Source organism: Sturnira hondurensis, unplaced genomic scaffold, assembly GCF_014824575.4.
Source record: "Sturnira hondurensis isolate 20B ecotype Veracruz unplaced genomic scaffold, ASM1482457v3 Scaffold0021354, whole genome shotgun sequence".
In the NCBI taxonomy this organism is placed as follows: domain Eukaryota; kingdom Metazoa; phylum Chordata; class Mammalia; order Chiroptera; family Phyllostomidae; genus Sturnira; species Sturnira hondurensis.
The window spans coordinates 18,537,326-18,560,676 of NW_028093985.1; the positions used below are offsets into that span (position 1 = coordinate 18,537,326).

Consider the following 23,351-nt stretch of genomic DNA (forward strand, 5'->3'; position numbering starts at 1 on the left):
TGCAACCCAGGCATGTGCCCTGACTGGGAATCAGAGTGTGATCCTCTGGTTCTCAAGGCCTGTGCTCAATCTACTGAGCCACACCTGCCAGGGCTTAACCCTTTTATTACAAAAAGTCCAAGAGGTTAAATGACTTATCTAAGGCCACAAAACAAGGAGATAGGAAATTCGGGACCAGCACCCTTGACTCTCAATCAAGTGCACTTTGCACTTTCTGCAAGTAAATGTCAACACGTAATGCACCAGTATGTTGCTTAAAAATAGCAATTATCATAAAGCAGTGAGGGTGAGGGGAATCCTAATCAACAATTCATATTTTCAACAATGGTACAGCAAAAAACCCTGAAACTATATTATCATTTAAAAATATTTAATGATAACTGAATAAAGATATTAGTTTCATTAGTTTTTTTCCCCAGTTACTATTTCATATTACTTGAAATTCTAGCTTCTACTACTAGTAACACGCACAATTTTCATCAGAGATCTAAAAGAGATCTTTACTTCTGTCTCAAGAGCACAAAAGGGTGTCTGTCTAGCAGTCTTGGTCTCTTCTGTAACAGTCCTCATACCAACGCTTCACTTTGTATATATTTTGCATGCTGGCCTCAATATACATCTGTACCTTTCCTTGAGATCATCACTCAGGTACTTATAGCTACTTGAAGAGTGAGAGAGGGAGAGGGTGACTTTTGTCAGGCCTGCTTTCCAATTGCAATCTGTGTCTCCCTAATCAAGAATTCTACCAGTCCCTTTTGGCTCTCTGAGCAGCACCAGGGTGGTTGACAAGAATACGAACCTTACAAAAGAAGCCAAGAAGTGGCTGGCCTATTTTCTAAGAAAGATTGGTATGATGTGAAAGCACCAGCTATATTCAATATAAGAAATATTGGAAAAACACCAGTCCCAAGAACTCAAGGAACCAAAATTGCATCTGATGGTCTGAAGGGCTGTGTATTTGAAGTGAGCCTAGCTGATCTGTAGAATGATGAAGTTGCATTTACAAAATTCAAACTATTACTGAGGATGTTCAGGGCAAAAACTGCCCACCTATATTCCATGGCATGGGTCTCACCTACAACAAAAATGTGTTCCATGGTCAAAAACTGGCAGACCGAGATTGAAACTCACATTGATGTCAAGACTACTGATGTTTATTTTCTTCATCTATTCTGTGTTGGTTTTACTAAAAAAACAGTAACAACAACAACAAAAAAAACCCCAAAAATCAGATTCTGACACCTCTAATGCTCAGCATTGACAGGTCTGCCAAATCCAGAAGGTGATGGATATCATGACCTGAGAGGTACAGACAAATGACTTCTATGAAATGGTCAATAAATTGATTTCAAATAGCATTGGAAAAGACATGGAAAAAGCTCTCCGATCTGTTTATCCACTCCATGATGTCTCAGAGAAATCAAAATGCTGAAGGAGCCCAAGTTTAGTGAGGCAAGCTCCTGGAGCTCCATGGCCCCAATTCTGGAAAAGCTACTGGGAACGAGACAGGCACTAGAGTTGAACAAACTGATAGATACGAACCCCAGTCCAGGAATCATCTGTTTAAACTTCAGACTTAACGGTGACACACAAAAAATCCTACTTGTGATTTTTAAAAAAATTTACCTCTATTTTGGTTTGAGGGCTTTTTCATCTGTAAACATCTTTTCATCCCCATGTGGATTCTGCTTCCTCCCACCCTTGATTTCTTTTAACAAAATACAAGGGGCTGTGAAAGAAAAGGGGCACGAAAGGCACTCGGTTTCACCCTCCCACCCACCGCAGAATGTTCGACCTCCCAAATACTCAAAGGCACCTATCACGTTCTCTTACGTCTCTATCTTCCAAGCAAACAATAAACTCAAAGAAAGTCAGAATAAAATGTACAGGGAACCATGACATTTATCCTAATCACATCGTTTCATATTAAAATACAGAAGATTTATTTAACAAAAATGTCTACACAGAAACAAAACTCTTTTTAAAGCACTGAGAAATGTAACAATAACTTTTCTTAAATCTAAAGAAAATATAATTTTAAGAGTTAAAGTAATTTGATCAACTACCCACTGCAAGTGTAGACAGAAGAATGGCACTGTTCTCCTGGACTGTAAATGACACCTGGGCACAGGTAAGTATGGATCTGACTTCCCAGATAACGGTGGCCAGGTTACAGTCAAAGTGCCGAATGCAAATTTCTAGCTTTTTAAAAGCTGTTTGTTTTGACTTTCCAGTCTTCTAAACTAAATTTCAAAAAAATGGAGCATAAACCTTAATAAAATTATAATCTTCATGGACACTTATTAGAAAAACTGTACGAATATGGATTAAAAAAGTTATTGAAAATATCTTGGTTTTTAAATCTTCCTTGAAACTCTGTAAAGAGTGTATGTAAAAATAATAATGTTTTTTTCTAGGATAGATCACCAAATCACAAAGATTCTCTAAATCTATATTACCACTATTTCATCATTTTCCTCAAATAATAAAATATAAAAGCTGTATGCTTCTAAATGTATTGTAATACTAAAGCAGCACACACTGTCTCCCCCAAAACATTCAAATTCAAACAAAACATTCAAATTCATATGAATGTAAAGGGGGAAAAAGGGTACTATATAATGCCAAAATGTATAATTTAAATCAAGGGATAAGCTTATATGTAAATAAAACTCTCTGGTACACCAGACACAAGGGTACACAAGGGTACACAAGAAAATGGTGAGAGAGACTGTCACCATATTTCAAGTACATGTACAGGAGAGCCTAAATCAATGCCCAGCTACATGGTTACAGGTGAAATTCACTCTGTGCTCACGTGAACACTACCACCAGAAAGGCAAGCTGGTAAAATAAATTAAAATAGCATAAAAGCTGAATCTAGTCAATTTCTGAGTTAATAAGCACAAATAAATCAAGTCAGTTATGAGTGGTGGGGTGAAAATGGAGACAACTGTACTTGAACAACAATAAAAAAGCAAAAAGAAAAACAAACAAAAAAAGTATAATTTTGGGGGGAAAAAGAGTCAGTTATGAATCATTGCCAATAAAAAAACAAAGGAAAAACACTGAATGGGGTAACACACAGAAATGTTAAAATCAAAAAAGAAAATTAAAAAAAGTTTTTTGCTAATTATGAGAGTGCCTTGCACAGTTTTGGCCATGGAGATTAGCAGCACAACAGACAATATGTCAAATAACTGCAAAAGGAGGAATCCTCTTCCTGTGGACTATCTGCTATGTGGCTTTGGGAAACAGTTGCCCCTATGAGCCTTGTTTTCTCATATTTAAAATATGAATATTAAGTGCTGTTTAGAAGATTAAATGAACACACATGTAAAGCCTGTACAAAATAATAAGTAGTAAGGGTTATTTTTGATGCTCAAATAATATTCTCTTTATGTATATTTTATAATTATAAATATAAACATGCATAGATAATTTAAAGATCATTCAGGGAAGAATCAATTAATTCTCAATTTACTAGAAAAATCAGAGTCAATTAAAAATTCAGTATGCTCAATTGCCTAGCTCATTAAGAACATGGTAGATACATACATAAACAGACAGGACATCAGCTCATGAAGATTTGTACACAAATTCTTCCAAAATATTTAAGAGGAGGAAACATTCCCAAACTCATTTTAAGAAGCTAGCATTACCCTGACACCAGAGCCAAATAAGGGCTCTAAAGAAAAAACTACAGACCAATATCCCTGATGAACACAGATGCAAAAATTCTCAATAAAATATTAGTAAACTGAATTCAACAGCACATTAAAATGATTATACACCATGATCAAGAAGGATTTATCCCTGTGCAAGGATGGCTCAACATATGCAAATTAATAAATGTGATACAACACATTAATAGAATGAAAGATAAAAATCATATGATCATCTCTATAGATACATAAAAAGTATTTGACAAATTTCAACATTCTCTCATGAAAAAAGTTCTCAACAAAAAAAATATAAAGAAATATACCTCAACATGATAAAGGCCATACATGCCAAAATATAGAGATAACATAAGTTCCATCTACAGATGAATGAATAAAGACATGTAAACACATGCGCACACACATGCACACAGGAGAGGAAATCCTGCCTTTGGTAACAACATGGATGGAACTTGAAGGCATTATGCTAAGTGAAGTCAGAGAAAGGCAAATACTGTATGATATTGCTTGTATGTGAAATAAAAACAAACAAACTGAACTTGGAGAAACAGGGTTTTAGGGTGGTTACCGGGGGATAGGGCATGGGGAAAAAGAAGAAATGTTGGCATAAATTTCCAGTTAGAAGATAAGTAAGTTCTGGAAATCAAATGTACTTAATTATGATTATAGTTAGCACTGATATATTATATACCTAAAAGTTGTTAAAAGAGTAAATATTAAATATTCTCTTCACCACTAAAAAATAAGGCTAGTTAGGTGAAGTGATGGAGGTATTAGCTAATGCTACAGTGGTAACCATTTCCCAGTATCTGTGCATCAAATCAATACACTCTCCATCTCAAACTCATACAATGTTAGATGTTAACATCTCAATAAACCTTGAAACAGAAAGACTAACATACATACAAGGCCTGTTTAAGGTATAACAATAGATCACAAAAGAGAAATTATAAGCAAAATCTTTCAAAATGGCAATATGTAGTCTTCAAATGAAAAGAATGCAGGGTAGTTTGGAGAAAAGTAAAACAAGGACTAAAGCCGAGTGCACGCACTGGGCCGTGTTTTTAATGGGATGTGCTACTTCCATCCTGTTCTTCTGGGCTCTGGAGTAAGGCAGATGTGGGTGTGAATCCTGGCTGCACTCTGGAACCCCGAGTAAATTACTTCATATCTCTAGGCCTCAGTTTCCTCACTACACAATACAGATAGTACATAATGTACCCACCTTGTTGAGTAGATTAGAGGAGATAATGAAGAGCTAAACAAGATAACATATATCTGTGTTTGATCCAGTAAATGTTAGCTAATGTAACTTAAGGAATGTCTTTCTATAGTTTCATACAAAATATCAAAGACTTGGTGAGGATAAAGATAGATACTATGTATATATACTAAAGATAATATAACATACAACCCATTCAATCCTATACAGATTTTATTCAAATATGAATATAAATTATTGTTATTTTTATTAATGTGAATAAATTCTTATCATTTTGTTTACCTTAAACTGTATTTCCTTAATAAACAAAATTTGGTCACTGGGTCAAATATTAGTAATGTTGATCAATTTGGAGCTGGTTTAGCCATATATATATACAGCATTAGCAATGACTCATTTACTTTTCTTCCCTTTTATGTGCCTAGCTCAGAACCTTAAACACGGGAGCTGCTAAATGACCTACTTATAGTAGGTGCCCCAAAGAGCTGAAGTGAATAGATTCTCAGGTAGCCCACGCAAAAAGTACTGTTGAACATTTCTTTTAAAATTACAAGTATTTAATTACACACTTTCAGAAAATGTCCAGCACAATTAATGGTCAAGCTCATGCGTCTTAGAGACATTAAGACCTCCACAGGAATCCTGCCTCTGTACTGTAAGATCCAGGGCAAGTTAATCTAAGCGTCTTTCTTTGTTTATGAAATTAGAATAATAAGAAACCTGATGTATTTAGCACAGTGCCCAACATATGGAACTCATTCATGTAACAAGTGATTTATGCCAAAGTTCAGATAAAGGAGCTTGAGAAAGATCAGTGCACCTGGACTTGTGGAAAAAGCATCAATTTTTGATATTAAAGCTGACCAACACACATAGTTTTCCCTCACAAATGGGAAAACACCTCAATATCAGCCTTAATGACTCCATAGCAAATTATATTTTCAACCATATGGATCTTTTCTTCTTTTATAAACTTATATTTAGCACATATAAAACTTTCACATTGAAAACACTTTATAAGTAAGCAGATTTTTTTGAGGATATAAACACTTTAGAAAATAAGTACACCCATGGAATGCATTTAAAATTTGTGTTAACAATTAAAATGAAACTCTATTTGCTTTGAGCAAAATGGTACTGTTCCTAAATTAACCTACTTCACGTTCTGCCATAACCTAAACTTTGCTGATGCAGCTCTGTTCTGTAATGTGATACAGCTTCTGAAGGAAAATAAAAACTTTAAGAGAAAACATTAAACTATTTGAAAATTCATATATCAGAATAATTAGGCATTCTTGCATTTTACTAAGGAAGGTAAACAAAAATATAGTGAGCTATGTAAATTTTCATACAGTGGTCATGAAAGATAGCATTTACCAAATGATAATTTCCAAATATTGAAAAAATAGTTTGTGAACCTATTTAGAAATATACCTGACTTTTACGTAAAATCACGACTAATCCCAATTATCAAAATAGTTATGTTTTTACCTTGATTTTTCTCCATTGGTGAAAAACCTAAATGATGATAGGATATAGTTTATTACCTCACAATAGTTTCTCTCCCTTTTTTATCCTTTGAATAAAATTAGGGATTTTCAAATCATCTTTCATTTGTATATATTCTTATAGAAATTACATTAGAGGAACTTTTGCGACAGCTACAGTTAAAATGCTATGCTTCTATAACCAATTATAGTATAGAAATTTATAATTAGCATTTCACAATAGCTTTTTATTGGAACTGGCTGACTGAAATATTATAACTTTAAGCTTCCAAATTCACTTAATGCAAATTTCAACAAATTTTCAACAATTCTTTTTACATTATAATACTTCAGCTTTGGAAGATACCATGGGTTAAAAATTATACTTTTTCATTTTATATATATGTGAATACAACTATGTGCATGTATTTATTGTATATGCATGTATATATACACACACATACAGTTTCACCAAATAATTTATGCAATCAAAAAACTCAAAACTCTTCCTTGCAATATTTTTGAATTATATTTCCACTATCTTTAATAATTTAAATAACAGGAAAGAAAATACTTCTAATACTACTTACAGAAAAAGGAATGCATATGAGAAATGTGTTCTGCAAAATTTCATAACATTTATTTTCATGTTTGCAATTAGGTTTAACCAAATAGAAAAATGTTAGATAATTAAAGCTATCAAAAGGCTTAAGTTAAACCAAACAGAAATTGTAAAAATCACTAACCCAAAGCATGCACTGCTCCTCTATGCCTGCTGGAGCGCTTGCTTGTTTTAATCACACCAACAGCACTTTCTTTGAACTGCAGCTCACAAAAATTTGCAAGAAATTTTGTCATTTCTTCTGTAATAGTATCCAGGTAAGTTTCTTTAATGAATTTCACTGTTGAGGATGGAGCTAAAATTTCATGCAGTGTATTAAAATCCTCTTTTATTACTGAGTATAACTTAAGCATTGCACTTTGGTATCCATGAACCATTATGTCTAAATTCGATTCTCTGCTGTAAGAAGGAAAGCAGTTCTGCAGAAGTTTAGCCAACGGTTTATTCTGTATGCTTTGATACTTGATTATAACTTCTGATTCTGGATAAAGAAACAAGAGTTGTTGTATGCACTCATTTTTCAACAAAATTTTTTGCTGCAAACTGTTTATTTCATCATGGCTTTGTAACTTGCTCACTAAGAAGCGTCGAAGATGTAGTCTTATATCATCCCATATAGATATCACATCAATAGAGGAACGATCTTCAACAGAATGAAGAGAAGTCCTAGAGAGGAAGTGGAAAGAGGCTCCACTCAGAGTCGATGGAAACGACACGCTGCGCTGGCAGGAGAGGTCCCAGAGCAAATTCAGTACCATTTCTTCTTGACTTTGCTCATTCTTCAACAAATCTTGCTAATAAAAGTAAATTATAGTGTTAGAAATGTGATTAACCATAGGAGTGACAGCAAAATATTATTTCTACAGTCATATAAATTTCATAATTCATTTTAAATTAGAATACTCTGATTCTCTTCAAGATTATTTTTGCACTTACAATGTAATGAATTAAAATATTTTAGAATGTTAGCTTGTGATAAACTGTATCTTCAGTTCAACTCCTAGATATACAGATTTCAGCCCTCACTGTGATCCAGCCCTTGGTATGACCTAGGTATTGTAAAAACTGCAGCTTACACATTTCAAATAAAAACCTATAGTAAAACATCTATTGAAATGTATTCCTAAGACAAGATAAATTCGAGATCATATCCTAAATAGTTCCTGCTCGAAAATTTCCATGCCTGAATGAGTAAACTTGTTACTAGAGAACCCCAAATGAACATATGAAATAAAGACCTTTAAATATAGTTTGTTCCTAGGGGTCACTTATAGCTGCTATCCTGAGAAATAAAATTTAACACATTTAAAGACTTTCATTTAAATTCCTTTTTGAGAGCCATGTAAAGAAAGATTTTGCTTGGAAATTAATCTGAGAATATTTAAGTTTTCTCCAAAGAAATAACTCAAAATGAGGAAACAACACTCTCAGAATCATTCCCCAAAAGATGATATGAAAGTATTCCTTTATACTTTTCATGCTGACAAAAACCAATGGGAGGTGTAATTATGAATACCAAAGGGACAAAATATTACTTTCTTTTTGGACTTTGTACACATTCTCTTTACATACTGACTTTCTTAATTATGTCTACTTCAGCTAATATTGAAATTCATTTAAATTCTCTAGGTAGCAACAAGCTGATTATAAGAAAATTGGAAGCAAAGTTCACGTGGCATAAAATAAGGCTGGTGTTGAAAAATTTTATTGACAAAAATACCACAAATATTATGTGTGATTGTGAATGAGGAACAACAACTAGACACATTCCAGAAATTTGCTTTAGGTCATTCCAAGCATTGTCATGTTTGGTTTAATATTGTATCTGTGATAAATGATATCCAATATCTATACAGAATTTTATTATAGAAAAAGCACTTTTCCATACAGTTTCTGGCTTATTCATCCTGAAAACACTGTGACATAGGTCTTCAAAAACCCAGTCTACAGCGAAGAGCACTAAAGTGCATGTCTAAGTAAGTTCCTTTCTGAACAACACGGTCAAGTGCAGAACCCACGGATCCCCAGCTTCACTCTCCGCATCCCCGGTCCCCTTACTGCACTCTACAGAGCCACAGAGTACGTTGGCCTTGCTGAAGCTTCTCTCTCTTTGCCATGTATTTAGTCTTTCGATATTTCCAGAAGAGAAATGTCCCTAGATAGAGTCCAGGAAGTCAGTGTTATAGTCAACTGTACGAAGCAAGTGAGTCATATTAGTGCCATAATCTACGGTTTCTTTAAATCAGTCAATAACTGTAAATATTTGATCAAGCAAAGTATAATACATTATAGAGATTTAAAAAATGTGTTTAGTCTGATTGCTTAAATTTTAAAAATAACTTTAGGATAATTGCCATAATGAGGACCTGTTTCTTATTTAAACAGCTAGATAATTAATAAATAGAAAACTTTCTTTGAAAAAAAGTTGTATGAAAAACGCTGTTGAGATTAACAATTTTATCATGTAAAAACTTGATAAGGTCATTTTAAACTGCATCTATTTTAATAATGTGGTCTTTCCTCAAAATTACATGATCAATTATGTAAAAATAAATCCCTAGGTCTCAAACAAGCCTATCAGTCTAATGAATTTGAGCAAAACTAAGGCGGCCTTTGCCCTGCAGTGAATAGAAAATGACTTATGTGTGACAAATTAAAAGATAATTAAAAGCTTTTGCTTTTAATTAAATGAGAAAGCATTATTACATCAATATTAATGAAATTCAATACACATGGCTCTTAATAGAAATTAAAGGAATAACTATATCCATATTTATTCTTCAAGGCTCCACCTTCAAGAGATAATGGGTGAGAGGATTTTCTTAAAAGAATAAGGCTTCGGGGCACATAGTCTTCCTTTCTCTTCTTCCTTTTATTGCTTTGTAAACATTAAAGAGACATCTGCAATAACAGCCAAAAACTATTTTCATCTGACTCTGTCATCCAAGCCATCTACAACAACCTCAAGATATTTTCCACATTTGCCTTAGTCAGTGTTTGATGTTTAGACAAAAATGGTGTCTCCCTTTTTCCTAAATTAAATCAAAACCACAGCTACAGAAATACTGCTTTGTAACACTTGTGCTGTTGCTTTGGGAAACTGTTTTGCAAGCTAAGCACCCTTGTAGATATAGGAGTGATGAATTAAACAAAAAATTATTCAACATAGAGGGTGGTCAGTATCAAGAAATAACCAATGTAATAATTTTCCACCAATGAACAATAGTTTCACATAAATTGCTGCCTTGATTGAAAGAACTGGACATGCCTGCAGGTTGGGGATAAAGGGAATGACAGATAAGACTACTTAACAGATAAAATCAATGGTGATCTTATTATGCTTAATAATGAGCACAGAGAGAAAATGACTCGTTGTGGAGGAACACAAAATGTAATAAATATAAACTTTTGTGGTAGACTGTTGTGGTACATACTTTGTGATGAATATTAAATCACAAATCATTCAGGAGTTATATTTAATCTTTACATAGAACCTCATTTTATTGATAAACATCATAGAAAAAATAAAATCAAATAGCTCACTGGAGTCCACTGGGGATACAGAAACAGAACAAGACACAAACCCCAATCCCAAGATTTGGCAGGCTAACATGGACACTAAAAAAACCACAAATAGAACCTGAATGAACCATATTTCTTGTTCATCCACTCCACTTCACTACAACACAAAGATTTTTTTTTTACCAGTGTTTTGAGAAAGTTTATCAGATCTCCATGTGGAATAGAAGGTGATTTAGATGAAGTGTAGTTGTTTAACAATTCAAAACAGTCAGTTGTTGTCTGCAGACGCACATCTGGACATTGTTTGTTAACTTTGGACTGTATTTCTTTAATGCAATGTTCTAAGCTATAAAAACAAGAAAAGAAAAAATTATTTTGGTAGGAAGTAGGTAGTTGTTCCATCTCATAATATCACAGGCACTGAAATGTTTATACGGGGTACATGGTTTCATACAATTTACAAAATTATAATATGTTCATATGATATGGAAATAATAACAAAGAGTCTATATTTTCACTCATAATTGAAACTGAAAGTTAAACTTTTCTGGAAGTTTCATTTCAAATGCAACAGAGGAAATATAAGATATATAGCTGCTCAGAGATAAATTAGATTTGATTTGCAGGCTGGCACTCAGTCCACTGGGCCACACCAGCCAGGGCTAAATTAGAAATTATCTGTGTTAAAACAAAAATCAAGTACAGATGCAATGAAATAATGGCCTTCTTGACAGGCAGTGTACAGAAGGCAGAGATAGGATACATTGGATGACTGAAGACCAGAAATGTACATTATCTATGGCTGCATAAAATTATGGAAAACTGCAATAAATGGAATATTCAGAAGTGACAAAGCAGACACAATGAGCTAATAATTTTAAAAGTTGAAAAAGATATATGCTGTTACTATATACATTGTTACTGTAGCTAAGTACCTTTTCCTGTCATGGACCTTTACTCCCAAAAATAAAAACATACTTAAAATTGCACATAAAAGAAGACTGGAAGGAAATAAAACATAAGGTTAATAGCAATTATCTTTGATAAAATTTGAGACTTTTATTTTTATTTTTCTATATTAAAAAAAATTTTAGAACACATAAAATTCTTCATTCACTAAATAAATAAATGGGGAAATGAGAAAATATGCCCAACTGAATATTCCAATATACACCTGCTTCTAAAGGTTCATGCAAAGTATCCTTAGCTCTGTTATGAAGCAAATATACTATGTTATTTTACTTTTTGTATAAAAGTCTGTCCATCCATGAGACAAATCTTTGAGGGGTAAGATGGAGCCGCGTGGATGTGACATATTACTACCACCTGATGGCAGCATATCTAAACTGCGAGAAAGCTTATAAAAAGGAAAATTCATTTGAAGCTGAACCTCTTAAAACCAAAATGTATGGTTATGCATTTGCCTCTTAACAGTACTAAGAAAGATTTGTTATTAAATTTTTCCTACTGCTTTTAAAATATCATTATATTTTAAATATAATTATAGAATCCATGTGACTAAAAATGTAGGCTTTGGAAACCCAGCTCTGATTATTAAAACTGATGGCATATGAAACTTTTCAAAATTCATCAGGTATGTGTTATCTATAAAACATACACCGTAAAACTTTAAGGAAGGCTTTTCAGGAGATTTCTGAGCACGAGTGAATTCAAACTTAATTATCTTGAAACAAATACATTCTGAGATTCAGAGAGCCTTTTCATGAAAACAAAGAACTTAAAAGAAAAACAATACCTCCTTTGGCCACAGGCCACTCAATTTCCTCAAGAAATGGTCTTATTCTGGAATGTCAGTTGTAAGCCTAACACGGGATTGGAATATATTTTCTTAATTTATGAAAGCACCTCTACGGACTGAGAAACAAGCCCTAAACATACACCTAGACTTGAGGGGCCCTTTATCAAAGGTCTTTACCACAGCACCCTCATGTGTGTCATTCGGTGAAATCTAAACAGATTACAGCAATATGAATTGGAAAGGCTCAGTGGTTAGCCTGCCTGTTTCAATTAGGACTCAGCTTTGGGGCTAATCTCTAACATCTGAATCTGGGCGGAGGCCAATAACTACAATTTATAAATACAGTAAAGCCTATAGAGGGCTAGATACTTTAGCAATTTGTCCAAACACTGATAAAGGGATTGAGCAGTTGCATTTCAGAGGACCTCCCTCATTGACAGAAACTAAGACAGTTGGGTTGTCTTTTAAAAGTATTTTGTCACAAATTTTAAAATGTCAGAACTCATTATCTGCACCTGATTTGGTTTTTAGTTGGCTAAATACCTTGTCATTCTGCCATTCACCACTGTCTATACATCTTGTTTTCAAAGTGCAATGGTTTGAAGTCTAAAGATTTATTGCCTCATTAGTATTCAAAATAAATTTTTCAAAATTTAAAATGGTTGTCTTTCATCAGATACATGGTTAATCTTTTCATTAACCTAAAATATATTAAAAAACTCATATAACTCAACAGCAAAACAAAACACCAGGTACAATTTAAAAATGGGTAAAGGAACTGAATAAACAGTTTCTCCAAAGAAGACATACAAATGGCCAACAGGTATATAAAGAGGTGCTCAGCATCACTAATCATCAGGGAGATGCAAATCAAAACCGCAGTGAGATATCCCTTTACAACTGTTAGGATGGCTATTATCAGAAATTCAAAAGATAAGTGTTGGCAAAGATGTGGAGGAAAGCGAGTCTTTGTGCACTTTTGGTGGGAAGGCACTGTACATTGGTAGAGCCATTACAGAAGATGGTGTGAAGTTTCCTCAAAAAATTACAAAAAGAACTTCCATATGATTCAGCAATTCTACTTCTGAGTATATACTCACAGGAAATAAAATCAATATCTTATAGAAGTATCTGCCCTGGCTGGTGTAGCTCAGTGGATTGAGCGAGGGCCTGCGAACCAAAGGATCGCGGTTCAATTCCCAGTCAGAGCACATGCTTGGGTTGCAGGCCAGTTCCCAACAGGGGACCCACGAGAGGCAACCATATGTTGATGTTTCTCTCTGCCTTTCCTTCTCTTACCCTCTAAAGATAAATGAATAAAATATTTTTTTAAAAAAAGTATCTGCACTCCCATGTTCACTGCAGCATTGTTCACAGTAGCCAAGATATCCAAACAACCTACATGCCCATCAACCAATGAATGAATTAAAAAATGTGGCAAAATGCGCAATGGAATATCATTCAGCCCTAAAAAAGAAGAAAAACCTGCTATTTTTGTCAAATGAATGAATCTGGAAGACAATATGCTAAGTGAAATGAACCAGACACAGAAACACAAATATTACATGATCTCACTCACAGGGGAGATCTAAAAAAATAAAAAGTTAAACTCATAATAATAAAAGTAAAATGATGATTACCAGAGGCTGGGGGTTAGAGGAAAAGGGAAGATATTGATCACAGGTTACAAACTTTCGGTTATAAGATGAAAAGTTCTGTACATTAAGTCTACAATAAGGTGCCGACATTTAATAATGTATATTTGAAATCTGCTATGGGAAGAGATAAGTAATCTCACGACACACTCACATAAAGACACCTATGGGAAGTGATGATTATGATAGCTGTTTTTATTGTAGTCATGATTTTATAATGCATACACATATCAAAGTATCATGCTATACACCTTAAATGTACATGATTTTCATTGATAAAAAAAAAAGCGCCCATGGGAAAAAAAAATGAAAAAATATAATGGATGTCAGTTTGATATGTATTCTGAAAATTTATCTTCCTTAATTCAGGTCAAAATTAAATTAAAAATTAATTACCAACCTCTAAAAGGTAACTTTTTTATATGGTAGCAATATTTCTATATATGGTAGTAATATAGGGATAGTAATCTTTGGTGGAAGGAGGTCTAGATAACCTCAGATCTTAGTCTAGTTTTTTTGAAATAACATGGTGCTTGCATCTATTTTGGTTTAAGTGTTTTCTGTTTAACTGTAAGTTGCTTCAAATTTTCTTCAAAAGCAAGGTCAGTCATGAAAAAATAAGGTAATTCAGCAAATAGAATTCCAAGTAGCACATGTATTGTTAGGTCCCAAACATTAGGCAAAAAAATGTAAAAACATAAAACAAAAGTAGAATTTTTTCCCTAAATAGTTTAAACCTCCAAATTTACACCATTTGTTGGATTATTAGCAAGGACTTTTTAAACCATCTTTTAAACTTTATTTGTAATATTAAAACTACTGAAAATATTTTAAATGACCATCACCAGGAGAATGCTTACTTAAATCTACTGTGGAACAGAGCAATGAAAAAGTAAAAAAAAATATAGTTATCAACATGACCTAATCTAACAAATATAATATGGAAGGGGGAAAAGTTACCAATGAATAAACCACAATGTGATATTATCCACATAAGAACTTGAAAATATGGTATACAATGCTGCACAGTGTTCTGAATTACAAGGATAGGTGGTAAAAGTATAAGGCAATGTGCTGGAATGAGCAATGTGACCAAATACAGAGTGGGGGTGGAGGTGGGATGAAGCTGGTGGGGTGTACAGAGACTTTTAGCAGCACTGCTAACTGGTAACATTTTAGTCCTTAAACTGAATAGTGGGTACGTGAATGTTTATCATGGTCCTCCATACACCTTTTCATATGTCTCAACATTTCTTAATAAATTTGAACCCCAAAGTGCTTTAATTATAATAACGGAATTATCCAAGTTAATGACATATGCAAGTGGATTGCATTATTCAGAGGCTGTATGTAAATCAATTTATGGAACATTTTAAAAATGCAATCTGCAGTATACTTTTTAAAAGGATATCTATGGTAATTTTCCCATTCTCACCTTGATATAAAAATTACTCATTGAAAGAAGGCATGTTTGATAATCATTAACTGAACGGTGGATATGTGTTAGGCACTGTGATCTAGGAATGCAAACATGAATAAGACATGGTCCCAAACCTAAAGGATGACAGCTAGTGAGAGAGCTAAGAAATAAATGACTATAGTATAGTAATACTTGATCAGGTGTGTGTATAATATGCTATGGCAATGCACAGGAGGAAGCCAGTAAATGTGCACGTGGGAAGCGTAAAAAAGGCTTCTCCTTATAGAATAACATTATGTGCAAGGGTCTTAATACTTAAAGAAAATTAATGGAATCACTGTAGTTGGAATTCCCTGACCTTTGACCCCTGAGAATTCAGTGTTGATCATTTAATCCTAATGCTCTGTCACTTTAAAAGTACATTTATTTGGATAATAAAGATATGAATTTACCTTTATGCTCACAACTACATTTATTCTCATATGTATGTATGTATGTATGTATGTATGTATGTAGTACTATACCTCCAAAGAATTGAGATGTCCTACAATTAAACAGACATAGTTGAAAAACGACATTAGCACAAGAGCCTAATGATAGGGGGTTGGTGCTGTTGACGATGAGGAGAGGAACTGAGAAAAAAAGAATAATTATGACATAGAGTCTTAAAACTTAAGGTTATTGTAAAAGCTCTTTTATGATTTAAAACATATAGCCTTTATTATTCAGCCACAAAATAACATGTTTCACTGGTAAAAATTATGAGAACTTTTTTTGATGCAAAGGTTGTGGAAAGCATACATTTCTGCTTTCACAGAAGGTCAGAATTTCTGTTTTTATAATCAGGATAGCAGTGTCATGACAGAGATTAAATATTGTTTTTATAGTATGGAAAATTTAAACATTTAAAAACTTTTGTAATGCTGTTACATTCTGATGATCCTGTTTATACTTCTTACCCACAATATACATTCAGTCTAAGGAAAAGGCTTTTTCAATTTGATTATATGTTTAAAACCACAAAGAAATAGTTGCAAAGTAGAGTTTTCTGGGTTTTAGGTAAGTCTTGCTTGTTTAACTAGATTACTAAAATTCCATGGAAATAACAGGTAATTGATAGTGAAGAGGGCTGATGTATCAAATCTAGTGTGTAAACTCTAAATAAGCCATGAAATAAAAGCACATTTTCCTGAGACAAAGATATTTCTGAGCAATATTTTTAAAGGCTGAGAAAAGGATTCATAAAGCAACTACAATGGCTAAAATGTATGGCAAGAAATTAAACATTTTTGCTGAACTGTTTTCATTTGAGAGGTTTTGGTTATTTCGAATGTTTTATCTATACTTTCAAGGAAAAACTTCAATAGCAAATTTTGTTAACACTGTATCTTTAAATCTTTCTCAGATGCATCCTCCCCTTCCATTTTTATCCTGAAAGACTGGGCTCAGATTCCTAATCCCTCATCTGGACTATGTTAATATCCTCCCAAGATTCTACTGTTAACCCTCCCTTTGTTCAGAGTTATTCCAGGAGGAACACAGTATGAAAGAAACTTCAGAGTTAGAACGCTCTGTAGTTTGTTGCTTTATACCACCAATCCTCACCACAAAGTCTTAGAGGCTCCTAAATAGTCCAGATTGCTTTAAGAAAGTTTAGACCCACTGTGTAGCTATGCCAACCTGCAAAATCTAAAGCGCTTTCAACAGAGTCAATAAATTGAGAAATACTCTCCAAACTTCCAGTCAATGGCAGAGTAGTCCTGCTGGAACTGACCAGAGTCAGCCTGGCACCACACCCCGAGACAGAGTTAAATCTCTTCTTCTCCCTCTTAAATTTGTATCTGACTTGGAATCACTTTTCATAGACTAGTTATGAGTCCAAGACATATGTGACACAGGGCTTTGTTAACATTCTAAGAAGAATTTTCCAGAAATGTTTGATAGAGACATAAAGATAGGGCAGTTTAATACCCATAACAAGCCAGAATAAGTTAATGCTCCTTCTTTTTTATCTGTGGAAGCTATGGAAGCTTGTCTAGTACTCTTAGCACAGTTACCGAAGTTAGAATGTGGGAGTCCAAATAAACGGAAATCAGGAGAAAAGCAGGGAAACTAGTTAACATAGTTAACTAGTGTTAACTATGCCAACTCCCTGATTCTTTTCCTGAAAAGAGACAGAAGAGGGAGAACATACATAATAATGGGAATCAGAAGAGATTTAGTAATGCTTTTGGTCTACCTTTATTTCCACTGCCTGGATAAATTCAACCACTAAGCCAGATAACAGATTTGACTAGAAGTCACAAGCTGAGGGTTTTAATAAAACCCATGGTCTCACTGTGAGGAGGCAGGGCAAACAGCATGCATTCTCACACACTGCCCATGCAAGGAAGGGCTGGGGCAGCCCTGCTGAGAACAACTTCGCGAGAGTCCCTGTGTCGTTTCTGAGAGACTACCACGTAGACCAGCGCTCGTGGGTGTGTGGTAACGGAAGAGAGGCTGTGTAACAGGTAAATGCTCACAACGGGGAACTGGCTTAATAAACTGCTGGATACATGTGTTAAGTAAAATTAAAAAGGATGAAGTAGAATTATATGAAGAGATTTTTTAAAATGTATTAAGTAAAAATATCTAACTATGATACATATATACAAGATGGGCAAAAGTAGATTTACACTTGTCATACAAATAAATAATACAATGATTAATAAATAATACTACAAGAATAAACTGTGTTTCACATACATCTGTAAACCTTCTTTTGCCTACTGCTGTATAATTCCCATCTGGGTAAAAAAAGAAAATGCATTTGGGGTCCATGCTTATATATGTAGAGAATATTTCTGGATGGTTCACAATAACTTATCAATGTAGATTACCTCTGAGGAACAAGACTAGTAGGGGCAGAGGAGGAGGGAAATTTTTCCTCATCTCTCTTCACACTCAGCTTTTTCTTGTATCTGCTTTTCTCTACTGAATGAAAGTTTCCATGAGAATGTATTACTTTAATAATGTAAAAATGCTTAATGAAAAAGTACCTGATGATAGCTCCTTCTATCATATCTACTCATCGAACTTCACGTGAGATAAAGGAAACATAACACACGCCAAACAAATGTGCCCGACACAAATTCACTGTCTTCAAGCTGACTTTGTGCCAGTGCTCTTTTAGGCAGTGGGAATACAGGAAAAAGAGGTGAAAGTCTTTAAAATAGAAATGAAGGAAGTAATAGCACCAGCTTCCAGCCCCCTCACTCGGCTCCCACCCCAGGTGCTATAGGGAGATATTCTGAGTCGTGACGTTCTAAAATCAGGACTGTGATTAGCAATGGTGGTGTTGCTAGTGATGATTTTTACACATGGTATTGACTCTGATGAATCTCTGACAAGACCCTTTTCCAGGGAATGCTGGCAGGGTTGGGTTTAAAGGCATCTATCATCTAACAGAAAGATAAGCCAGCCAGAGCAGTCACAACTTGTTACCGGGGCTCAGTCCTTTTTTCAAATTCCCTCTTGTTGGTCTTGCCCTCACAGCTGATCCAGGTCTTCACTGGCACCCCATGTTGTTACCTCAGAAGTGGGGGCTTACTTCCCTCTAGTGGCTACAGGCCCTTCCAACTATGATTCTTAGTGGCCTAACTATTGTTGGCTCAATCTCTTTATCAGGTTGGGGTTTTTAGTACAATATTATTCATACTTTTGCTATCATAACAGTTTATAAACAAGCAGACACTTGCCTTTTCTTATTTTACATGGAAAGATAGTAACAATAACATTCTTTAGGTATATCCTCAAACAATAGTTCTTTTTTTCTTCTCTCTCCAGATTTGACTGGAAATTCTAAAAAGGTCTTCTGGGTGCTTTGATCTTGCTCCCTCGATGCAAATAAATCTTCTTGGTATCTCTCTTGGGTAGCTATAATCTGCTTTGGATACGTCTCCCTATTTCTGGGAGTAGCTGTTGATATTTATAGCTGTAGATCTGTTTGCTTCTCTTTGTCCAATTGATTCATTTTTCAGCTGTGGTCAGTAACTAAAAGTGACACCCACCTCATTCTTAAAGTGAGTGAATGTATTTTACAAACAGGGCATCATTATTCTCGATGAGGAATTTGTACTAGAGCTGTGTGGTTCTTTTCAGATGTATTAAGTAAAATATTCCTAAACTACATAAGTGATTTAACAATGGATTTAACCTGTAAGAAACCATATTCAGTAGAAAATGGGTAACAGAGTTAACATTTATTGAACCTTAATTATGTTAGGCACTATGATAAGCATCTGAAATTCATAAATTTCATTTAATCCTCATAATGTTTTGTGAGGTAGGCATTATTATTCTGAGGAGTAAAGTAACCCTAGTAAAGGTCCAAAGTTTTGAGTCTACTTATAATTGATTTCTCAGAATATCATTTTGCCTCCTGGTGCTCTGGGAGACAATTCTCTATCGTTTTATACCTATTTGGCCAAAAGCAGGTGAAGCTAACACTTTTAAAAATAAGTTATACTCAAAAAAAATGTCAAACACTTAAAATTTCTGTATTACTTGAAAGAATCCATTGACAATCATCTAATGGAGCTATATATTGACCCCACATTTTAGGATGATGAGTACCCTACTCATCATCCTAAAGCAGAGGTCTAAGGGAAGCATTGATACACACAGCATAGAACTATGTGGCAAGGTGGTAAAAATATCACAGGTTTTCAAATAATGGAGCCACTATTAGCTCCATTGGTGACAGAAATTGATGAGAAGAAAGTGGAAGAAAGGCTACCATGAAACAGAGAGTGGCTTGTCTTTTTCTTACTTACCCCCATTTCTACCTGTATATATCACCAGACTTCCGATAGGGAGCTTCAGTGGGAAGACTGGAGAAGTTGAAAGAGTAGAACATATGAATGGGGCTGGGGAAAATTTAGGTTATTGAACTGCTGAGGGCCAGGATGCCACATGCCTTGGAGGCATTTTTCATTTTGAGGAAGATGAGAATACTGAGAAAGACCCAAACAGAAGAAACTGGAAAGTACCCATTTAGGTCTTACTCTGGGTTCAAGCATAGATGGGAAACCTTTCAGGTATCTTCCCACGGGGCCTGGTCTCATTAAGTAGGGTATGAGAAAAGGCAGAGATTCTGTCAGACAAAGTACAGAATAGAGAAGCACAAAAGAGAAGTACAGACACAGGAAATTAAAAAACAAGCAAATATTTATTTGCATCTTCTTGTTACTACTAAAAGTGCTAAAATAGTCCCATACATCAAAATATACAATATAGTCTTTAAAATGACTAATTTTCATCTTATATAATTTTCTTTGGCCATAAAATATATTAATGCATGTGAGTGCCCACCGGCAGATTTGTCGTTGTGCCATGACAAATCTGAAGTTAATAGCATATTTGAAGATTCGTTTTGGTTACTTCTTCTAGACCTTTAGGCCATCGTGTGGAAATTCAAAAGAAAATGTGGAAACTCAAAAGAAAATTTTCATATGTAAATTCAAAAAAATGGAAGCATTACGTGAGAAGTAAGTATAATCTATGGAATAGGTATGCTGTATGAATAAGCATGATCAAATTAATAAAAACCATGTATACAATATTCTATTACAAAAGTTGATGCCACCCTCTACCCCACCCCCATAACTGATCTCTTGGATTGAGATAAATATTGATGCTAGCACTTCTTGTTTTTTCTTCTTTACATCCAAAAAAAAAAAAAAAGTAGCTCTGGCTGGTGTAGCTCCGTGGATTGAGTGTGGGCTGCTAACCAAAAGGTTGCCAGTTCAGTTCCCAGTGAGGGCACATGCCTGGGTTGCAGGCCAGGTCCCAGGTGGGGGCCATGTGAGAAGCAACCACACACTGATGTTTCCCTCCCTCTCTTTCTCTCTCCCTTCCCCTCTGTCTAAAAATAAATAAATAAAACCTTAAAAAAAGAAGTAATCTTTGCAGTACCAGCAAAACTGATGTCCTGTGAGGTTCACACAGATTGTCTATAATTATAAAACTGAAGGTAAAATAAACTCATAATAATAGAATTATATCTACCCAACTGAACGATAACAGGAGAAAAATCATCCTATGTCACATTGTGAGTCCAAGAGAACATCTATATCCCAGTATATTGTTAAACTAATAAGGTCCATTTAGCTCAAAAAAATATTTCAGTGCTGTGTGCAGTTTTCACTTACTGAACTCCCTGAGTCTATGGGTACAACATTCATACACTCCTCTTTGGCAGATTATTTACCCTCTTGTTGCCAGTGCTGAAATGTGTTTAAAATAAATGATTCANGAGAAAAATCATCCTATGTCACATTGTGAGTCCAAGAGAACATCTATATCCCAGTATATTGTTAAACTAATAAGGTCCATTTAGCTCAAAAAAATATTTCAGTGCTGTGTGCAGTTTTCACTTACTGAACTCCCTGAGTCTATGGGTACAACATTCATACATTCCTCTTTGGCAGATTATTTACCCTCTTGTTGCCAGTGCTGAGATGTGTTTAAAATAAATGATTCATTCTCACTGATTTCCACCATCAGACCTAGGAGACACCTAGCTCTGACTTGAATGGAAGTGAGGGTGTAAAAGTAAAAATAAGCTGAGGGAATGACAGCCTCCTAAAGGGCAGGTGAAGGTTCAGTGACCTCTGGGCACTCTGGTCCATTCTGGTGAATCACTGCTTGGGGGAAGCAAAAGACCTTGTGGCTCATAAAACCTGATGATATTAAGAAGGAAGGAAAGAACTCTCACTTAGAATTCAAGATGACTGCTAGAAATACAACTTTAAAAATTTAAGGGTATGGAAAAATACCATATTTAAAAATGAATTACTAATGTTTTTTTCTGTAAAAAGTACTGGGAAAACCCGTATTATACAGATGCTCATTACTTATTCAATGTGCACCACTGAGAGACAAATAGAACTGTTTGAATACAAAAATGCCAAAGGTAATTCAACTACTACAGTGTAAGTGTGGCATAACTGATTCGTCATGACATACAATTTTCTAAAAGCTATTCTGTTAGAAGGCAATAAATGAGTGCATAAATGATTTACACTCTTCTGAACTATGGTAACTATTCAGTATTTTATTTTTAAAAATATATACACCCTATACTATTATGTTTATTCTCTAGAGTATAATAAAAACATAATTGAATTTGATGAAAAATAGACTTGATTCTAAATGTAGCATGCAGTACATAGAGCTACTCCCTTATTTCATTTGTTGTAAAGATCAATGGTCACTTGAGGTGGTTCTGCTCAAGGTTTGTTTTAATATATGGACAATAAAATATTTTTAATTTAAAAATTATATCCTTATATTCCATGTCCCATTTTCTTTTTAATAATAGCATCTGAGTTTTGACCTACATAGCAATTTATGAATGCAAAATACAGAATTTTAATCACTGTTTTACCTCTAAATATGATTTCTTATTGACCAGGTAGGGCAGGAAATCAACTACAGATGGTTTAGCAAATAAAAATGAAGTAGTCTATAACAAAAGCTACGATGTTCAGTGGCTTCTTTTGTTTTGCTGGAACTTAAATGCTATTATGAATGAAGAAGGTTACCTTTTAAAAAATACTAAAATTTGTTTTAATATAACCATCTCTGGAATTTATAGAAATGACTGTTAATCTATTTCGTTTACAATTTTCTTTGAGTTAGAAACTCTGTCTTATAATGTATAAATATATAATATAATATATAACATATAAATTACCATGCTATATAATTATACTAAAGTTCAATACAGCTATTTTATATTTATATATAATATAAATTATAATATACATTGGCTATATATATATAATAGTGTGATTAAGTCATAAGTATACTATATTCAAAATATTATTAATAAAATATGATATAGAATATAATTTTTAAATTAAGAACACACATATATTTGAAAGGATCGAGATGGCAGCAGAGTAAGTGGATGCTATACTAACCTCCTCCCAGGTCC

At 34.2% G+C, this 23,351-nt stretch overlaps 1 protein-coding gene and 1 pseudogene across 1 annotated transcript in view; one reads left to right on the forward strand and one right to left on the reverse strand.

Moving 5' to 3' along the window:
* The window catches only part of KIAA0825 (KIAA0825 ortholog), a 391,792-nt gene that overhangs the window by 310,445 nt on the left and 57,996 nt on the right, over positions 1-23,351 (reverse strand). Inside the window, exons 4-5 of the mRNA XM_037032449.1 lie at positions 10,720-10,882; positions 7,139-7,808 (exon numbers count right to left, since the gene is read on the reverse strand). Of these exons, the coding sequence (XP_036888344.1) occupies positions 7,139-7,808; positions 10,720-10,882 (833 nt within the window). The remainder of the gene's footprint in view (positions 1-7,138; positions 7,809-10,719; positions 10,883-23,351) is intronic.
* On the forward strand, positions 787-1,580 carry LOC118977419 (40S ribosomal protein S3a-like; annotated as a pseudogene).